The following is a 21,444-nucleotide window of genomic DNA, read 5'->3' on the forward strand; positions in this document are numbered from 1 at the left end:
CTCAGTCTATACCCAAAGGACTTAAAACCAGCATACTACAGGGACAGAGTCACATCAATGTTTACAGGAGCACAATTCACAATAGCTAAACTGTGGAACCAACCTAGATGACCTTTAATAGATGAATGGATAAAAAAAATGTAGCATATATACACAATGGAATATTTTTTTAAAGATATAGAGAGAGAAGAGAGGAGAGAGAGAATTTTTAATATTTATTTTTCAGTTTTCGGTGGACACAACATCTTTATTTATTTTTATGTGGTGCTGAGGATCAAACCCAGCGCCCCGTGCATGCCAGGCGAGCACATTACCGCTTGAGCCACATCCCCAGCCCACACAATGGAATATTACTCAGCAATAGAGAATAAAATCATGGCATTTGCAGGTAAATGGATGAATTTAGAGAACATAATGCCAAGTGAAGTTAGCCAATCCCAAAAAGCCAAATGCTGAATGTTAGGGAGGCTGATTCATAGTGGAATAGGGAGAGGGAGCATGGGAGAAATAGATGTCCTCTAGATAGGACAGAGGGGTTGGAGGGGAAGGGAGGGGAATGGGGTTAGAAATGATGGTGGAATGTGATGATCATTATTATCCAAAGTACATGTATGAAGACACGAATTGGTGTGAATATACTATGTATACAACTAGAGATATGAAAAATTGTGCTCTATATATGTGTAATAAGAATTGTAATGCATTCCACTGTCATATATTAAAAAAACTCCAGAATTTTATGTGTATATATACTTACATATATATATATATATATATATATATATATATATATAGTGTGTGTGTGCATTTGTGTATATATATTTTTTCAATAAAATATAGAAATAAGAGAAAAGTAAAGAAGTATTTCACTGTCTCTGACACATTTACTTCTTTTCAAAATTTATATTAACATATTTTGTCTGTATAAATTATAAGCAACACATCAAGAAACAAGATAATACACTAGCTACTCATGAATGTATGAATAATGCACCACTGGAGCTAGGAATCAGTGTTTTGAACATTTATGATTTTTATAAGATTTGAAAACATTTTTAAGATAGTACTTGACATAGTACTAATGTTTTCCTGAAAAAGCAATAGATTTTCAAAGCTAAAATTGTGGGACATAGGAACCCAAAAGCAAGGGATAATGTGAGAAGATCTGTGAGGAGTAATGAAATTATAGAGGGTCTCCTCATGTAAAGTCAAGTTAACTGACACCGGTTGTGATGGTGCATGCCTATAATCCCAGTGTTTGGGAGGCTTAGTCAAAAGGTCTTAGTTCAAAGCCAGCAACTTAGTGAGGGCCCAAGCTACTTAGTTAGACCCTGTCTCAAAATTAAAAAAAAAAAAAAAAAAATTAAAGGGCTGGGGATGTGGCTCAATGGTAAAGTACCTCTGGGTTCAATCCCTAGTACTAAAAGAAAAAAAAAGTTTAACTGATAAATTATGTTGAAGGGAAGCAATTTAACAATTTCAACTACAATTTAAGAAATGTGTTAGTGTACTAATTTATAAAGCACATGTATTATTTTCAAAAATATCATATAAGCCAGGATGATTTTTAAAAGAAGATTAAAATGTAATATTACATACCTATATGAATTTGAATTAGAATGCTCTTGGAGATGAAAATCTGAAGCTAAAACATCATCATTATCATCATCATCATCACCATCACTTTCCAGACTCTCCTCTGAATCATATTCAGCTTTACTTTGGGAAGGTGGTAGGAAAGGCTGAAACAATCAAACAAAAATCACACAATTTGTTAACCAAATATCTTATTTGATACATTCAAACATATAACTTAATAGTAACAATTCATCCCATTTGTAGATAGTTCATCATAAGTCACTAGTATTTGCAATACTATGCCTGTGGTATCACTTTAACACAATTTCCTTACTTACTCATCGAATCAACAAAAAAATTTTTAAGTATACATTATGTGCCCATTAAAGATTTATGTAGGGATTTAAAAGAGTACAAGAATAGGATAGTATAAGAATTTTTAGGATAGATGCTTCAACTGTCTTCACAGAGCTTACTTACACTGTAGTGGTAAAGACAAGGAAGAAACAGAAAACTAAGTAAAAATATATTAAGCCCTACAAAGGAAAAAAAAATTGTTGAGTGCTTGCCTAGCATGTTCAAGGTGCAAGGGCCCAGGTTCAATCCTCATTACCACACAGAAAAAAAAAAAACAGGAAAAAAAGAATTGAGATGGAGAACATAAGCTGATCATGAAAGATGAAGACTTCTTTGAAAAGTGGCATTTAAATTTGGCCTGACAAACAAAAAGGAATAAATCATATAATAAGAGAAAATGAAAGCACTTTAGGTAGCAGAAATACCACTTAGAAAGGCTGTACTTGTGAAAGAGTTGGTATGAACAAAAGCAGTTTCACCAAAGGCTGCTAAGCAATTGGATAAGTGTTGGAAGAAAGGTTTAAGAGAATAGCAGGTGACAGCTCTGGCCGGGTCTTGTAGGTCACAATAAAGGAGTATAATGGGTTGCCACTAATGCCTTTTAGGCAGAGAACAGGAATTGAGACTTATAATCTAATGATATCACTATGACTACACTCTTAGGAGAAAAATGACAATGGCAAGAGTAGAAATGGAAACAACAGCAACTAATCCAAGAATTGGCAGCTCACATATAGGTATTAGGACTAGAGCTGTAGAGAAATAACAGACTCAAGTTGTGTTCAACATATTTGGAAAGTAAGAAAAAAGGAAAAACAATGATTTCCGGGCTTCTAATTTGAGCAACTTTAAGGATGAAGATTTAGGAGAAACAAAGCTCGATGAGACTGACTTCAAGGCAATGGGAAACAAGAATTTCTAAAGAGCAAGTGGTAAGTTGGTTAAATGTCGCTAATAATAATAAGTCAGATAAAATGATAATGAAAAAAAATTTTTTATATTTCACATGGATGTCACCTGCCACTCAACAAAAATAGTTTCAATGTGGTAACTGGATTGAAACCATACAATGAGTTATTACAAAAAGGAAATAATGTAAGGCAGTAGAAAAGAAAATATGTATGTTGTTTTAGAAAGTGGCAAAGTAGCAGAAAAAGTGTTAGGGTCGAAGTAGGTGTTTGGAAGTATAGATACTATAGCATAATTCTGATGGTTAAAGAGCCAATAAAGAACAGAAGTACTGAAGATGTGAGAACAGAGGAAAAAAGAAAAGGATTCAGAACAAAACTGGAGGAAATGGTCTTTGATAGGAAGGACTCTACCTCCATCATAATAGGAGAAAAGAAAAGATGGTAAACCAGTGTAGTTTGATAGCATGGTTCTCAATGACTTATAAAGTGATGCAAATTATGAGTGAGGAACTAGAGAGTTAGGTTAGTCATACAGCACCTGCCTAACTTGCACTTCTGAGGCCCTGGGTTCAATCTTCAGCACCATCTGGAGTGGGTGGGAGATAGCAAGGAGAGAATGGAATAGGAGATGTAGGAAGTTTAAAAAGTTATTGGCTTGTGGGAAATGCAACACAGCATGCAGGGTGGAACTTCTGGAATAGCTGAGTAAGGAAGTTTTCAAAAACAGGCACAGCAAATTGACCAAATACACATAGTACACAGAAGATTTAAGAAAATCTACTGAATCTGAATAAAACCAAGAGAATCTGGCATGTTGGTGGAGCCACTCCTTTTTCATCTCAAGATGGGGTTAGCTTTAAAATTTCATGTTCATGGGCATTATCAAAAACAACAGATACCTCAGACTCAAATAATTAGGGACGATTAACATCTCAACTAGCCTTTGGTTGCAACATTGACTGGAACAGGGCAGATCAGCCATAAATTTAACAAGGAAATCCAGGAACAAGACAGTTAAATAAAGTCTTGCTAAAATCTTACTGTTGGGTATAAATGTATAAAAAACATTTTATAAAATAGGAAAGCATTAAGTAAATTATAATTTAAATATTAGAAATATTAAGAAGTGTTTCATATGTAAAAAGCTTCCCAAGGATATATATAGTATAGTTTGAATAGTGTTTGCCTTCTTCTAACTCTATAACTTATAAAGCAACCATCTTTTCTATACTTTAGAAATTGTCATATAATTTATAAGTTTGTGTCAGCTTCTAGTATTTTACTCTTTCTACTTTTAATGTTATATATCTCTTTAATGTGGAGGGGTTTGTTGTTGGTTGGTTTATTTATTTTTGTCAACACTACTATCTTTGGAACATTTTCATCCTTCCTCACAACTTCCTATATTTATATTGATAAGTTTATCCTCACTAAATTCCTGTCTGTATATCTGCACTCTTTCAAATGGCAGCAATGTCAACATTTCCAGTTTTATTTTCTTGACTTTCCTTTTTTAATATTTTTTTTAGTTATAGTTGGACACAATGCCTTTATTTTATTTATTTTTCTGTGGTTCTGAGGATCGAACCCAGCGCCTTGCACATGCTAGGCGAGCGCTCTATTGCTGAGCAACAACTCCAGCCCCCCTATTTATATTTTCTATAATTCCATTTATGTTGAATTTGAATTTTATTCTCAGCACTATTACTCTTTTTTGTTTGTTTGTTTCACTTTCATTTAAGTCGATCAGTTCCCTCTTTGTTATCTAATTTTGTAAAATATCACGAGTTTATCTTGGGAGACAAAAAAAAAACAAAAACTACATACTGTGCTATGTGTGAACAGAATAATAGTGTTAAATGATTAATCACTGACAAAATTCAAAAGAATTGAATTGACTGTTTCCTGATCATGAGATTTTTCTGTTATTTACATACTATTCGGTGAAATAAAGAGATAACAGGAGAATTTATACTTCATGCAATTATTCTCATTTATTCATACTACTGTAAATTAAATTTGAATCATGTTATTGAGGTAATGTTATTTAGCTCAACACTGGTGCTGATATTTGTATCTGTCACAACAACATGGGACTGTCTGTAGTATTAAAAAAGAATGAGGAGCTAGGGATATATCTTTGGTAGAGCACTTGCCTAGCATGAAGGAGACCCTGGGTTTGATCCCCAGCACTGGGGAAAAAAAAAGAAAAGAATGAGCATGATGATAGATGATCAGGGCACTTCTCATGATCTTTGTTCTTAAATCCTTATCAATCACATTAACAATGAAGTGTTAACTAAGTTCTTTTTATTTAACAACTTTATTTAAAATATTGAAATCATAATTTATGAAAAACCACCTTCAAACTTATTTATACACAAACACACATAGATAAAACAAACATTATAATAAGTATTTTAGTATTTTTTTTAAATGTAGCCTGATACAAAAAAAAAAAAAAAGATCTTCTAAAGTACTGTAGAAAGATACCTGGAAGCACCAACAAGTACACTTATTTTAAACACCTTTATTTCCATTTCATCATGTAATTATTGATCTAGATAGTACTTTTATTACCTTGGCAATGAAATAGTCCCAGATACTGAGTTCAGGTGGGATGAACTTCTCTTTGACTGTCAATGACTCCTGGCTTACCGGTGGTGAGGAGGAGGTCAGTGGGGCAGATTCTCTGCAAGATATTTTTGATGGCCTAAAACGTTTGTTCTGTTTTTCTCCTTCTTCAACTAGTGAAGAAACTAAGAAGAAAAAGTATTATTAAAGTAAGTACTATTTTCATTGTAGTTATTTCATCTAAGTGTAACTACAAATAAGCATATACCAAAAACACCAAGATATGATTATGAAAGTATAGAGCAGATAAGAAAATAGGTAAGGGAAGTGAGCCAAAAAACTCTTTGTATAGAAACCTCTGCTTTTATCTAAATTCTTTGAATGCTGACTTATCAACTGTATATATAGGATAATAGGATATAACGTCTGTTTGTAAGCAGGTCCACAATTTATCTATAAACATGGAAGGAAATTTACTATACCCATCTACTTGGAGGATTTTTGTTTTGTTTTGTTTTTTGGTGTGTGTCAGGGGAATGAAGTGGGTGGCTTTCTGGGGATTGAATCCAGGGTCCCATGCATGCTAAGCACATGCTCTACCATTGAGCTACCACGCTCCCCAGCCACAACTTTGTTTTTTAAAGCACAGGATGGAATGTCAATATTAATTAAAGGGAACAATTCATTTTTGAGATCTTCAATAACCACTTGGCATTATATCTAATATAAAACTACATTTTTCACTAAAAAAAATTAAAAATCTGAGTATCATGATTACTTATTTAAACTGTTTCACACCTTTGGAAATGGTTCAGAGATGGAATTTTCTAGTCAATGGAAATACAAAGAATAAAGAGAAAATACAATCTTTACTGTTTTACTTTCTGAACATTCTTCATAATTAGTAAGTATTCTACTCTAGAACCCTAAAGACATTAGCATTAAAAAAGTCTTGACAAATTTTTAATCAACACTAAGTCATAAGAGGCAAACTGCCCAGCCAGGGGTGTAGCTCAGTGGTGGAACTCTTGCCTAGCATGCAAGAGGCCCTGAGTTCAATCCCCAACACAAGCAGCAAATAACCTGTAGAGAATCAAGTATTTTGTAACATATAGCAAATAATTCACATTATAGGCATACCAATATTCTTCAATGGTTCCAATGAGATTTAACTTACCTCCCAACAGGGATATAAAATTCGTACTGTAATACAATGTTTTATTGTTTAAAGCTACTCAGCTTGCAGACACAGCATGCACATGCAAATATATCAAGCTACAGTCAAGCTCTGAGTTTAGTACAGTAATTTGGTTATTTCAGAAAACAAGAAAGATTTTTAAAAATGTTAGTATTCTAAGAATATAAATAGTGGTATCATTATTACTTAATCTTTCAAATTACTTTAAAAATACTTATCATATTAAATGTGTAAATTTTTCTTTGTTCTTAATATCTGATAATCAAAATCAAGTTTCCAATATACCTATTAATACACATCCTAAAAACAAAACTGAAGAGGAACCTGTATGTAGAGTTTATGAATTATAAGACGGATGGAGAGGTTAAAAAGTGGCTAAAGAAAAATGACGGCATACATGGGGAAATGTCAGACAACTAAGAAAAGTTCTGACATAAATTTAAAAAGTGCATTTCTCAGTTGCTTTTGTACATAGAAAGTAGTTCCAAAAGCAGGCTTTCATATCAAGATTATAGACTATGGAGACTAATATACCTTCCTTCCCTTACGAAACTTTTTTTTACCCTCAGCACATTCTATACTGTTTTTTCTTAGAACTGTTTTGAGGTTTTTTCAGAGTAAAAGAAACTCTTAAAAAAAACCTCAAACCAGAAATGGAGAAATGATTAAGAGGCTATGTCTAAGGAAAGATTCCTCAAGGAATGGGAATGAGAAGTATTAGACAAATAAGAATGATAATGCTGCTTTTTGTAATAAGTTCTACTGTACTACTTGATTCACTAATACACATATATTACTGTGATTAAAATTCAAACGTAATAGGAAAGTTATTGTCAATATTTCTAATTTCAGTTTACTATTGTAAGACACAATGAAATTAATATTCTGACTATACATTCAAATATTGTTTCTTTAAAAACTGAACTTAATCAGCAGAACCATCTCACTCTCTACTTTTCAATCAAATCCTACTGAGTGTGAGAGGTAAATGAAACTTCAGGGGGCATATCATCCTGGACCTTCAAATATAGCCCTGATAGATAGGGAGAAGGTGAATTACTTAAATGATGGTTGAAAATATTTTATGTTGAGAGAAATACAGATATAGACAATATAAATGTCATGTAGTTAAAGTTTAAAATAAAATAGATTTCATATTCATTCCTTGCTTTCAACAAAACAAATCAGTCTAAATCCTCAATCTCAGGTATATATTCACTTTCTTTTATCACTGGGGCACTTCAGGTAAAAAGGGTAAGTATAAATGTATATGAACACAAATTAAGTATAAAAACAAATCCTCAAAATTAAATGTATAACACTTTTACAAGTAAACTTCAAAGATTTCAAAAGAGAAAAGATTAAAGAAGCAGTGAATTAAAGGTATTCTTAGATCTTCAAAGAATAAGGTTAATGACATTTTAAAAAAAAAGTCTAACATGATACTATCCAGATATTAGAAAGCTTGTTTGATTCTCAGGATTTTCCCAGAATCATTACATGTACATTACCTTGTATCTTGAAGTGTTAAAACGAGGAAAAAAATATTTTGTCAGTGTTTCATATCAGACCAATAATATGACATATAAATATGCATACACTAGGGGATTGCTCAGTAATATTTTGTGGACAGGATTATGTAATTAGAAGTCCAGAGATCACTGTTCTACAGTATTACTCAGTTTTCAATCACTCCAAGGGCCATAATATTGTTCTATCTGTAAGATTTCAGCTCAAACTCAACAAATTTTATTGAAAATTTGAATGGAACTTATACATTCAGTGGAATATTACTCAGCCTTAAAAAGGAGGAAAATTCTGTCACATGCTACAAATGGATAAACCTTGAGGATGTTATGCTAAATAAAATAAGCCAGTCACAAAAAGAAAAATGCTGTATAATTACACATATGCATTATCTAAGATAGACAGATTTCTGGAAACAGAAACTAAGAAGGTAATTATAAAAGTTCAGGGGCAAGACAAAAAGGAGAATTGTTGAATGGATATAGTTTCAGATTTCGCAAGATGAAAAAGTTCAGAAGATCTGTTTCACAACTATGTGAATATATTTAACACTACTGGTCATACACATAAAAAAGTTAACATGGCAAATTTGATGTTTTTTTTTAATCTTAATTTACATCAGACTAAAAACTATATATATATATGTATAGAATTAGGGCTAGGGATGTAGCTCAGTAGTAGAGCACTTGCCTGCCATATGTAAGGCCTTGGATTTAATTCCCAGTACACCTCACTCCCCAATTAGAATGAAGGAAATACATAAAAGTCATTTTGCTGCAGGAATTGGGACTGCCAAAAATATTAGAAAACAAGGTTGGGAGAAAGATAATATGTTCAGTATCAGAAATATTAAATGAAGTCTAGGTAAGATAGGTATTTCTTTTTGTTTAAAGTTATACAAAAACTTAGATTTGTCATCTAGTTTTAGGAGTAAAATTTCTGTAAAAGTCTAGACCTGTGCATTTGCTAGAGAGTCAACCTTTGTGCTTTCTCTACCCATATTATATAAGAATTTGTCTTCTCTAATTTTATAAAATTAATGAATGGAATGCTTTTTAAACTTAAATTTGTATTATACAGCCCTCACACAAAATACATTTGAGACACTAACAAAAAATGTATTCCCTTCCCTAGGAAAATTACATATTCTTTTGTTGTCAATCTTTTAACAGTTCTTGATAATAAATCACCAGTTTAAAAGTGGTTGGCATGTTTGATTTTATATGTGTGTGTGTGTGTGTGTGTGTGTATTTTTTTTAAAGATTTCTTTTTTATTTGTAGATGGACACAATACCTTTATTTTGTTTGTTTACTGTTTTATGTGGTACTGAGGATCGAACCCAGTGCCTCAAACATACTAGTTGAGCACTTGCCACTGAGCCACAACCCAGCCCTATTCAATTGTATCTTAAATACCAATTTTAAATATGAAGTCTTACCTTTCTGGTCAAGAAATTTTGCTATTTTGCTAAAGGAATGACAGCAACAACATGTGATAATCACGAAGTACAGAATATAATATGTGATAATCACTGAATACTGAACTTTTATATTTATACAAGTTTTACAGGAAAAAGAAAATACGGATTTTCTGATCTACATTTATCATAAATAATAAAATGCTAAAAATATAGTTTAAAATGTCTTTAGCATACCTGTCATTAGCAGCCTCATAGTTAAAAAAAACTTATGCTATGTTTACTGCAAATAAAATATTCATTTTATATTTCATTCTTCACTTTGTAGACAAAAGTCATTACTATAAATTTATAAGACAATTTATAATTCTTTTAATTGCAAATAATCACCAATGCAATAAATATTATTAAAATAAAAGAAAAATATTTTGTTTTGCTTTACAGTATGCAATAAAAAGCAAAAGTATGGATTTCTAACTGTTATCCAAAAACAAAAATATATTTTTTAAAAATTTCTATTTGTTTAGCCAATGCTCTACTTTATAATTAACCATATGACAAACTTATTAAGAACTCCATGTACATACATATCACCTGTAATACAGTTTAGTTAGAAAAATCTAATTTTATTATTTAAAATTCACAAAAATAAGATTTAAACTTAGACTAATTTATATGTTAAAATTTTCATTAAGAATTCTGCTCTGCCAAGCTACAATCTAGTAAAATTTATCATTTTCTTAAATTACAAAGCTTGTAAGTTTAAATATTATGTCTCTAAAATAATTGGTGCATTAAGTACATGACAGACACATAAAGAAAAAAAAATAATTTAATTCATGAGACCATTATTGCAAAGAAAAGAATTTATATTAGAAGGGAAAAACAAATGCTGACTTTCAAATTCTTGTATTAGTACCAAGCTTTTGAAAACACTTTTTAGAAAACAGACGTTTAGGGGTTCTAAACAAGTAGTTCATCTTCAATACACAATACTTTGATACTAACAGGATTTTTAGGAAAATGAAATATTCCAGACTTGTCAGTTTTCATTTGATAAAATTTAAAAGCCAAAAATTTTATGTTAATTTTGACCAAATTCAGAACCACTTTTCTAAATATGTTATTTCATCCTCTTGGTCAACAATGTATATTGATCACTATTTAATGCAATGAGACCCTTAGGATATCAAGATTATATTTTATAATAATCCATACCTGCAGGGCTGCTTACATATAATCTAAAATTTATCAGCTGCAGGGTTGTGTTGGTGTGTTTTCAGAATGTAATAATGCCTTCAAAAACTGAGATTTCAGAATTTTACTTCATACTGAAAATCACTACTGCTGGTCTTTTATCTTGTTTGATTTTCAGCAGTCAGATTCTCTCTCCATAGCTTTTACAAGATCTGCTTCACAAAACTGCTGTTTCTAATTGCCATTACTACCTTCACTATCACAGTCTCCCTTCTTAACTTATTCCCTCTCCTTTCCTCCCTACCCTTTCTTCTCTCTGACTAGCTCCAACAAGTCTTTTTAGCTTTATCCTTTAATGGGTAAACATGTTTTTTTTTTTTTCCTGGTTAAAAAAATGATAAATCACATCATTCATGTTTTCTTTAAGTGTTCCTACAGTTATATGCATCACTGCTTGTATTTAAAATAAGTTTCTGGGTTCTCAAAGACAGATGAACACCAAAACCTGGATGTGACTACAATCAGCCTTACCACTAAGTAAACATGTTTATTTGGCTATCATGTTTCCCAAAACAAGATGTTAAATAGATGCAAATAATTTCTGGTTACTTGATATTTTTTATTATTTGAGATTCAGTTAATGGTAGGATATAGATTATGAAGGTACTTATAATGGTATTTGAAAAAATATTTATGCAATAGTATTTTTGCCTATAAGCAAACAAATAAATCCAAGTGGTCAAACAAGGACCAACCTGGACTTTGAGTAAGATTTTTCATACATCCCTGTATAGCAAAAATGGGTGGAACTGAGACCTGATGGCTAGTTAATAAGAATGTATTTTTCTTTCTTTCTTTCTTTCTTTCTTTCTTTCTTTCTTTCTTTCTTTCTTTCTTTCTTTCTTTCTTTCTCTCTCTCTCTCTCTCTCTCTCTCTCTCTCTCTCTCTTTCTTTCTTTCTTTCTTTCTTTCTTTGTTTTTTTTACACACATGTGGACATTCCTTAGCAAAAATTTATCCTTTTTTAACATTTCATATTAATAAGACTAGAGTATTAAATGACTTTTTTTTCAGAAAATTAAAAAGAGCCCAAATTAATTTACCAATTATTTTATACTAAAATCAATAGACCTATAAATCTTGCTCCTGTAGATTGTGAAAGTTTTTTTCAAGGTGAATTTCATATGAAATTTCTTTTTAACAGATACAAAAAACAGAAATAACAGGAAATAACTATTTTAAAAACCAGAAAAGAGATATGACAAAATTTTTCATTATTTTAATATATAAAGGTAAATTTAATAAATAAACCTGCATTTGAAAATGCCAAATTTGTATTTGAAATTTAAAGTTCTTAAGGAGGAAAGGCAGAAGAAAAAAGTTTAATTTAGGATAAAGTGTATGGACCAGAGAAAGAAAATAATGATCAGAGCAGGAAGCAAAGTGTGGTAGGCAGATAAATACCAGGCAAGATACTAGGAGGTCTGAGAAGAAGCCATTTACCTTGTATATTTTCAGAAGTTTAAAAGAGCCAAAACTGAATTGGATCCTGAACTTGTTAAAGGAAATTAGGGGCCATGGTAGTAAAGATTATGAATTATTCTCTGTTGCTATTTGTCCTATTGCACAAGTCCTATTTTGAAATTACATCAAATACGTGGAAGAGATCCAACGTGAAGTCCATGCCATGCCTAGTAACAATAACTTTAGTTCTTAAAAACTGAAATTCTTTTAACAAAGACGGCAAGTATTTTATTCCAATGAGGCACTGACAAACTACTTCTACTTCTAAAGCAGCGGCTGTCAAACTAGAACATATTTTTTTAAATATTTTTTTTAGTTATATTTGGACACAGCACCCTTATTTTATTTATTAATGTTATTTGGTGCTGAGGATCAAACCCAGTGCCTTGCACGTGCTAAGTGAGCACTCTACCACTGAGCCAGAATCTGAGCCCAAATTACAACATATTTTTGTAAAGATTTTTTTTTTGTGGAGAGGGAAAATAGTCATACTCATTTGTTTACATACTTTATAGAGCTGCTTTTGTGCTGCAAGGGCATATAACACTTGGGGGACACCAAAAGGTCCCTTTAGTGAAAAAATGTTGACTTTTGTTTAAATTTACAAATAAATTTTCTTTATTATAAGTATTAATCTTATAAAGGACAGAATCCTTGCTTAGTTTGGGAGATTTCATTTTTTTAAATTTATTTTTATTTTTGTTGGGAGCGGGGAAGAAATCTGAATTAGAAAGAAGAAAATACTAAGGAACTGGAAAAAAAATTCCAATTAAATAACTAAAAAAAAAAAAAAATCCAATTAAAAAGACAAAGTGGAATCTTGGCTACCAGGACTTTTTGTTGTATCATGATGTGAACCACTATTTAGTGGAAACTGCTTTGGGGAAGCATAATAAATGCTATTAATAATTATTTAATATTTAACAAAATAACTACTTTTCTAACTTTTAATATTAGCTTCATTCAAACAATTTTAGCAGCTGGGTTCAGAGGCACACACCTGTAATTCCAGTTACTTGGAAGGCTGATGCAGGAAGATCACAAGTTTTAGGTCAACTGGAGCAACTTATGAAACCTTGTATTAAAATAAACTAATAAAAGTGTTGGGGATGTAGTTCAGTGATAGACTACTTGTTTAGCAAGCATGAGGTTTAATCTCAAGTAGCAACAAATTATAGGGGACTGGGGAGAGAAAGACATAATTTATCAATCATGGTGTAGATTTTGGCAATAATTTATTCTTAAAGCAATGAAGCCCATCAAATTCTCAATTGTGTGGACTTTGAACACATAAATATGCAAGCCCACAAATACACATAAGTACATGTATAAGTTGAATGTAGATGGTAGAAAAGAAGTGTACTAAAACTCATAAAGAAATAATTTTGCTGAACTTCTCAAATGTGTGTGTAGAGCTTAGATTTTGAAAATCATTAACAATTTTTTTTTTACTTATTCAATGCCAGTATAGGATGAATCAGGCTTTCCAGAACTATATATTAATTCATAAATCTATACCCTATAATTTTCATAATTTGAAAGTCAAGGTTATCATGTATGGGTCAATAAATGACAAAAACAAAAAAGTCAGAAAGCATTATGAAGATTCTTTTCAAATTGAGAAAGTTTGCTGTTTCAAATTTTAAATAAATGTAATATATAAAATTTTAACATTAGAGATGAAAAGGGAATATAATTATTTAAAATATTTAACGTTTCATGGTACTATAAACACTTAGAAATCCAAAACCCTAATGGCAAGAATTATAATATGCAAGTCATAAAAGCAGCCTCATTTAGAAATTTTTTCCAGTCATTTCAAGCCATAGCCTGATTTCTCATGATTAGCATTGTTTTTTTTTATTTTTACACAATTATAAATGTTAAAGGTTAAGTGATATAAAATATCCAAAATGGAGAATTTGAAAGCAGAACAAATAGCTGTTAACAGTTTTGTAAAATGCTAATCATTATTTTAAATCAAAAATATGGCTTGATTAAAGGAAAATTCTTAGTTTTCCAAAAATGCCAAACAAAATGAAACTGTTCCACTCTACACCAACCCCTCTAAAACAACACAAAGCAAGCTGAATTATAAAAGCCTATTTCTAAAGCTAATATCTTGCCTGCAAGACTGGGAGGGCTATGAGAACTGATGGCTGAAAGAGCTTTGGAAAAGCCCACACATTCCATGGAGAATACCACTACCTGGTGGGGACTAGGCATAGCAAAGTGCCTTCCTGCCAAAGAAAGAAGAGAGAATCTGTATTTGGGATAGAACAAAAACCAATGTTACAGTATATTTCAAAACAATAGTAAAAGACTTAATAAAATTGCATTTGATAACTCTAATCACTGGTGCAGGAATATCTTAAAGAGTGAAAATGGCACCAGAGATTTTAATTCACTTTTCCTCATAAAATTTTTTGCTCAAGCTTTAAGAAATGGTATTTAATAAGAGTTTTCTGTGAGTAAATTAAAATGTAATTACGTTTGACAAAGTAACCATTTTGATAAATAAATAAAAACTTCAGCCTTAAAAAAACAAAGAAAAAAGACTAAAAACTCACCGCGTAAAGCTTTTGAGTGCACCTGTTCTTTGCTGGGAACATGTGCACCTCCACCAAATACAGCAGACCACATTTTTCCATTTAGGGGATGGGCCACAATCCGAAATAGTTCATTACTAGAATGTGTTGCCAGGCCATGAATGAAGAGGCTAAGATATACTGCTGTGAGAATCTCACAGAGCAAGATTGTAAGTCCCGACTGGGCTTCCTCACCAGAAGAATTCAAAAGTCTAATTAGACAAGTTATTCCTAAGAACAAACAACAAACATAGCTGCCATTGATGATAAACTTTTAAGTTAAAAATTAACTGTATTTTTTCTAATTCTTGAAAAATTATACCAAATCAGGATTCAATATTTTCTTCACTAGATTCTTAACCAGTAAAAGTTATAGTTAATAAACAAATGTTGGGCTATTCTATTTAAACACTGAAAATCTGCAGTCTGACTCAAATATCAGAAATAAAAATTCAATGGCATAAATTTTGATATTATGAGAAGAGCAAAATTTTTTAAAAAATATAACAAAAGACTTGAGTTATTTCAGTATAATGACCAAGGAAATACTAATGTTAAGTAACTGCAGAATTCGTCATAAGTGGTGAATGATCAACTGTTGTCAATTCTAGAAAAATTTAACAATGATCATCATATGGCAAAAACAACCCAAATTTGATTTAAAAAGACTGAGAAAGAACTCATTCATATACAAATTATTTATACCTGGCCATTGAGATGGTGATGTATTGGGAGTTATTGCTTCATCTAAGCTTCCTGTTCTCAAGGAATGTCGATGAGGAAGCAGTACTGTCTGATACACCATTCCAGTAAACTGGTTTGTTTGAAATGAACTAAGAAAAGAAAACAACATTTAAATCTATGATGAATTATATATGTAATGTTTCCTAGTTTTAGATCTAATTTCTAAGTTACCTTATATACAACTAATATTTATTTATTATACTGCTGTAACACAAAAGTAGTGTACTCTTTGGGTTAGTGTTATATTAAAGGAAAGTACTGGGCTGTATTGAGGGAGATGTAACTAAGTGGCAGAGTGCTTGCCTTGTATGTGTGAGATCCTATTCAATTCCCAGAACTGCAAAAACAAAGAAACAAAAAACAGAAAAATATTCCTAAATATCCTTTAAAGTGTAAATATACATTTTCTTTTTTTAAAATATACATTCTCTAAATCATTTGACAGTTTTAAAGACTATTTATTAATAAAAAACATAAAACATATAAAAATGAAAAGATTAGTTCATGGTGGAGCACCAGAAGCAAATCTAACTACAGAAGTTTAAAACAAGTTTTTCGGACTGAAAATAAAGTGAATTTAGGTTCAATTTCATATTTAATGATTAGCCTAACCTATTTTAGGCACTGAAACCAAGTACCAGGCATATAATGAAAAAATAGTTTCTGTCCTCATGAAACTTACATTTTGGTGGGGGAAACAGACACTAATTTTGTTATATTGTTCTTAAAGATGAAACTATGCATACAGCATTATAGAGGCAAAAGAAGGAAGTATGTCATACATTTGGGGATTTAGGTTAAGCTTCTTCAATATGACATTTTAACCTAAGACTAAGTGAACAGATAAATGAACAAAATAACTTACAATCTGAGAATATGAAATAATTGTGACAGAAAGTGGCCCCAAAAATTTGTAAAAATATCAGAAACTGGTAATTTAGATATTCCTATGTCATACATTAAATAAATATATTAGTTAAATATAGCAAGTTATTGGCTAGAATCTGTTCAGTTTTACAAATTTCAGTGGTCATAATATTCTGATGCATTTGTAAATAGTTCTCTGGCTTTACTTTCCAGTTTCAAGATGACAGTGGGACAACAACAATCCCCCATTGCCCTGCAATAGTCCCCTAAAAACAAAGGATGATTAAAAATATGGTGATGAAGGACTGAGGTTGTAGCTCAGCAGTAGAAGCACTCGCTTATTAGTACATGTGAGGCCCTGAGTTTGATCCTTAACACAACATAAAAATAAAAAAAAATAAAAGTATTGTGCCCAACTACAATTGAAAAAAAATGTTTAAAAAATATGCTGATGAAAACAAAACCATATTCAATATCAAGAAATGAACTTTTAGAGGATCAGGGTTAAAGAAATCCAGCTGAAGTCATCTTGGGAACATATAACCAGAGTAGTTAAGTGGGGCCACATATGTAGGATTCACAGTCATAAATGAACAGATAACTAAAACCAAATCAAGGAAGGCTGTGATAGAATGTGAGATATAAACTCACAAAAAAAATTTCACTTGCAGAAGCCTACTTATCAGAACATTAAGAAAAGTATATTATACTCAAAGAAGTTTTAAAAAAATTATGTAATTAGAAGCAATTATTAAAATCAGAAAGAAATTGAAAGGGAACACATATATGGCAGAATAGGAAACTCCTGATTCTCCTTCTACCCTTGGAAACACAAAATAAGCACCTATCAATCAATCAATTCTCCCTAAGAGAAAGTCAGAAATCAGTGGAGAGACTTCCAACCACTGGACAACTCAAAAAATCTCCATATCAAACATGTGGGGAAAGCCAAGGCACACTCAAGTATGAACCTTACCCGGGGGAACTGCACCATAAAATTGGGAAAGGAATGTCCAACACCAAGTATTCTCCTATGGAGGAGAGAGTCTAGACTTCACATATAATGCTATAATCCTAAGAATCTCCATGATTTCTTACTTCATCAACTATGGGAGCAGGAGAAGACTAGATAAACAAGATCTTTCTAGAACCCAGAAAAATAAGTAGGGTTTTATTCAGGTACAAAAGCCGAAACTAGGACTTCACCCTCCTGGGAGCAGTACAGAGAAGAGGTTTCTCCCTCTCCATCTTTCAAAAAAATGTACAAAACACCCCTGCAGCACTTATTGAATTCTGGCTTTTTCCCCCCTTTTTTAAAAAACACAGTATTGGGGATTGGACCCAGGGGATTATACCATTGAGCATATGTATATACAGCCCTTTTTATTTTTTATTTTGAGACAGGGTCTAAGTTGCCCAGGCTAGCTTGAAACTTGTAATACTTCTATTTAAAACACTAGAATTACAGGCAGTTGCCACTACATCTGGCTGCTTTCTGCTTTTAATTGACTTGCACTGAGGAGTGAAAGAAAAAGTCAATTATTAACCCACTGACAGTCTAGAAGAAGACTATATACATAAAATGCCCCAACTCTCACAATATCCACCTAAGGAACCACATTCTAAATCTCTCTAGTTCTGGAAGGAGAAGGGAATAAAATACACATCTCTATAGACTAGGAAAGGTGGTATTTTTTTTATATGGGTATGTAAACACCTTCATGCCCCTGGTACAGTGCAGAAAAGGAGCTTAAAACAAGGTAACATCGTGTTTCTTTTCCAAAGGAAATTTGGTACACATATTGAAAATCCCAATTTTAAAAACTATGAACAAAAGGACACCATCCTAAACTTGGTAGCTCTGGGACTAGAAGGGTCTATACATTCACTAGTATTCCTTGATTGCAGAACAAGGAGCTAGTTTTTTTTTTTTTTTTTTTTTAAATAAAGAGAGAGAGAGAATTTTTTTAATATTTATTTTTTAGTTTTCGGCGGACACAACATCTTTATATATGGTGCTGAGGATTGAACCTGGGCCGCATGCATGCTAGGCAAGCGCGCTACCTCTTGAGCCACATCCCAGCCCAAGGAGCTAGTTCTTAAGGGGAGTCTAAGCACATCCTAGGGCTGCACACCCTAGGAACAGAGCAGAATAAGGGCAGGAAAGTGAGGCTCTAATTTTCTCTCTGAAAAAGGCATATAGCACATAATTGCTGTGGTTAGTTACTTTATGGCCTAGTTTCTAGCTAACTTTGTATGGGATACTAATAAGGCAAACAAACTAAGTAGGCTTTTGGTAGCTGGGACCAAAGCTTAGCCATTACAGAAGACCTCTCCCAGAAATAAATCCAGGCCTACTTGTTTTCTGCAATGAGTGTGGTCATTCACCAAGCACCACAACATCCACATTGCCCACCTAAGGAATTGTCTCTTTAACAACCTAGACTTGAAGTCAAGAGGAATTGGCAATTCTGAGTGACTCAAGACCACAGAAAAACAACAAGGTAGTCACATAATGGGTATACTTTTAGCAGTTATACGTCCAGGATCAGAAGGTTCAGGCCTAATAGTAACTACAGGCAACTGTCACAGATCTTCAACCCATCTTTTTAAAAATACATATATATTTTTAGTTGTAGATGGACATGATATCTTTATTTTGTTTCTTTATTTTTATGTTGTGCTGAGGATCGAACACAGTACTTTATATGTGCTAGGCAAGTGTTCTATTGCTGAGCCCTAGCCCCAGCTCCTCTCCCCGTATATTTTTTTTTTTTTGATACCAGCTATTGAACTCAGAGGAATTCAACAAGTTAGCCACATCTCCAGCCCTATTCCGTATTTTATTTAGAGATAGGATTTCACTGAATTGCTTAGCGCCCTGCTTTTTCTGAGGCTGACTTTGAACTCCTGATCTCCTGCCTCCACCTCCGAAGCCGCTGGGATTACAGGCATGTGCCAACATGCCTGGCCCTTCTCCCCATCTTAATGCAAAGAAAGAGACAGACATATTAACCATACTCAGCTTCACTGTGAAGACAGAAAGCACTGTAACAAGACACCAAAACTTTCTACACTAGTTAAAAACTCTGGCTATGATTATATCACGTTCAGAATATCAACAGGACATGGCATGTCCTCAACACCATGATGCTTCCAAAAACAGAAAGAGTGGTCTGGACAGACACAACAACTTGAGAGGCATCTTAAAATCTCTGGACAATCAAATTGGTAAAAACCTCTCCTGTATGAGGCCGGTACACCAAGATGATGCTGCAACATGAAATGCAGAGAAAGCAAGATAGAGATTCAAGGAAAATTTAAAAAAAAAAAAAAAAAAAAAAAGCCAGGGGAATATATTCCAAACAAAACAACTAAATAAACTCTCAGCAACCAACCTAAATAAATTTTTTTATTTATGCAACAGAGAATCAAAAACAAATAATTCAAAATAAATTTTAAAAATTATACTATAAAGATATTCAGAGCTCAAGAAAGCAATGCAAGAAGAACCTGAAAACAAATACAAAATATTAAAAAGAACCAAAGATAAATCACTGATATGAAAAATATTATACCTGCTGAGCTGAAAAATTAAATACAGGGATTCTACATGAGGCTAGATCAAGCAGAAGGAAGGATTGGTGACCTTGGAAACAAATTACTAAAAATTATCCAATTGGGGCAGCAAAAAAGGGTTAGGGGGAGACAAAAATAGCTTAAGAAACTTCTGGGGGTACTGTGCAGATGGAAGGTGGGGTGGCGCAGAACGCAGAGGCTTTGCTTGGGATCACCAGACCGAGCTCTGAATACAGCACAAGGTCACCCCAGCACCCCCCACCTCACCAAACACCCTACGCGGGAAACAGACGGAATCCATCTTGGAAAACCTTACTTGCCATCTATCAGTGGGTGTGGCTACCAGCGCGGTTCTGCAGCTGATCAGAGAGATTTTGGAACTATACAAGAGCAATATAAATACATAGGGAAAAAACATTAACACAACAGTCACACAGAGCTAGAAAGAAATGTGAGCAGTATGAAAAGACTAGGAAAGAAAGGAACACAAATGATGCACGAAAATTCAACATTAGAGAAGGTAACATTTGCAGCAGAAGGAATGTCAGATAAAGATTTCAGGATATACATGGTTCAGATGATCTGGAATCTCAAGGAAGACTTTATACAACAAATGCAGACAATGAAAGATTACTTTAACAACGAATTACATAAACAAATCCGAGAAGCAAAAAGCAAAAGATCAACTCTACAGGGAAATAGAGGTTATAACAAAAACAAACAAACAAACAGAAATCCTGGAAATGAAGAAAATAAACCAAATTAAAAACTGAAATGAGAGTATCACCAGAAGAGTAGAACATTTAGAAGATAGAACATGAGACAACAAAGACAAAGTATATCATCTTGAAAAGAGTGTAGACAGCACAGTGAGACTGATAAGAAACCATGAGCAGAATATCCAAGAAATATGAGATAGCATAAAGAGACCAAATTTAAGAGTTATTGGGATACAAGAAGGTATAGGAGTACAAACCAAAGGAATGAGCAATCTGTTCAATGAAATAATACTAGAAAACTCCCCAGACATGAAGAATGAAACAGAAATCCAAATCCTAGAAGCCTACAGGAAGCCTAATACGCAAAATCACAAGAGATCCACACCAAGAAGATGCCCAACATATAGAACAAAGAGAGAATTTTAAAAGCCACAAGAGAAAGGATGCAGATTACATTTAGAGGTAACCATATAGGTTAGTGGCTGATCTTTCAACACAGACTCTGAAAGCTAGAAGATCTTGGAACAACATATTTCAAATGCTGAAAGATAATGGGTTTCAACCAAGAATCTTGTATCCAGCAAAATTAAGCTTCAGGTTTGAAGATGAAATAAAAACCTTCCATGATAAACAAAAATTAAAAGAATTTGCAGCTAGAAAACCA

The 21,444-nt window shown here is 32.6% G+C and overlaps 1 protein-coding gene across 2 annotated transcripts in view; it reads right to left on the bottom strand.

Annotated features, from left to right (window-relative positions):
* Dmxl1 (Dmx like 1) overlaps positions 1-21,444 on the bottom strand; it is a 166,473-nt gene that overhangs the window by 51,860 nt on the left and 93,169 nt on the right. For both annotated transcript variants that reach the window (XM_077801239.1, XM_077801235.1), the window contains exons 27-30: positions 15,577-15,704; positions 14,854-15,102; positions 5,427-5,605; positions 1,600-1,742 (exon numbers count right to left, since the gene is read on the bottom strand). In XM_077801239.1, coding sequence (XP_077657365.1) covers positions 1,600-1,742; positions 5,427-5,605; positions 14,854-15,102; positions 15,577-15,704 — 699 coding nt within the window. The remainder of the gene's footprint in view (positions 1-1,599; positions 1,743-5,426; positions 5,606-14,853; positions 15,103-15,576; positions 15,705-21,444) is intronic.

This window comes from Urocitellus parryii, chromosome 1 (genome assembly GCF_045843805.1).
Source record: "Urocitellus parryii isolate mUroPar1 chromosome 1, mUroPar1.hap1, whole genome shotgun sequence".
Lineage (NCBI taxonomy): Eukaryota > Metazoa > Chordata > Mammalia > Rodentia > Sciuridae > Urocitellus > Urocitellus parryii.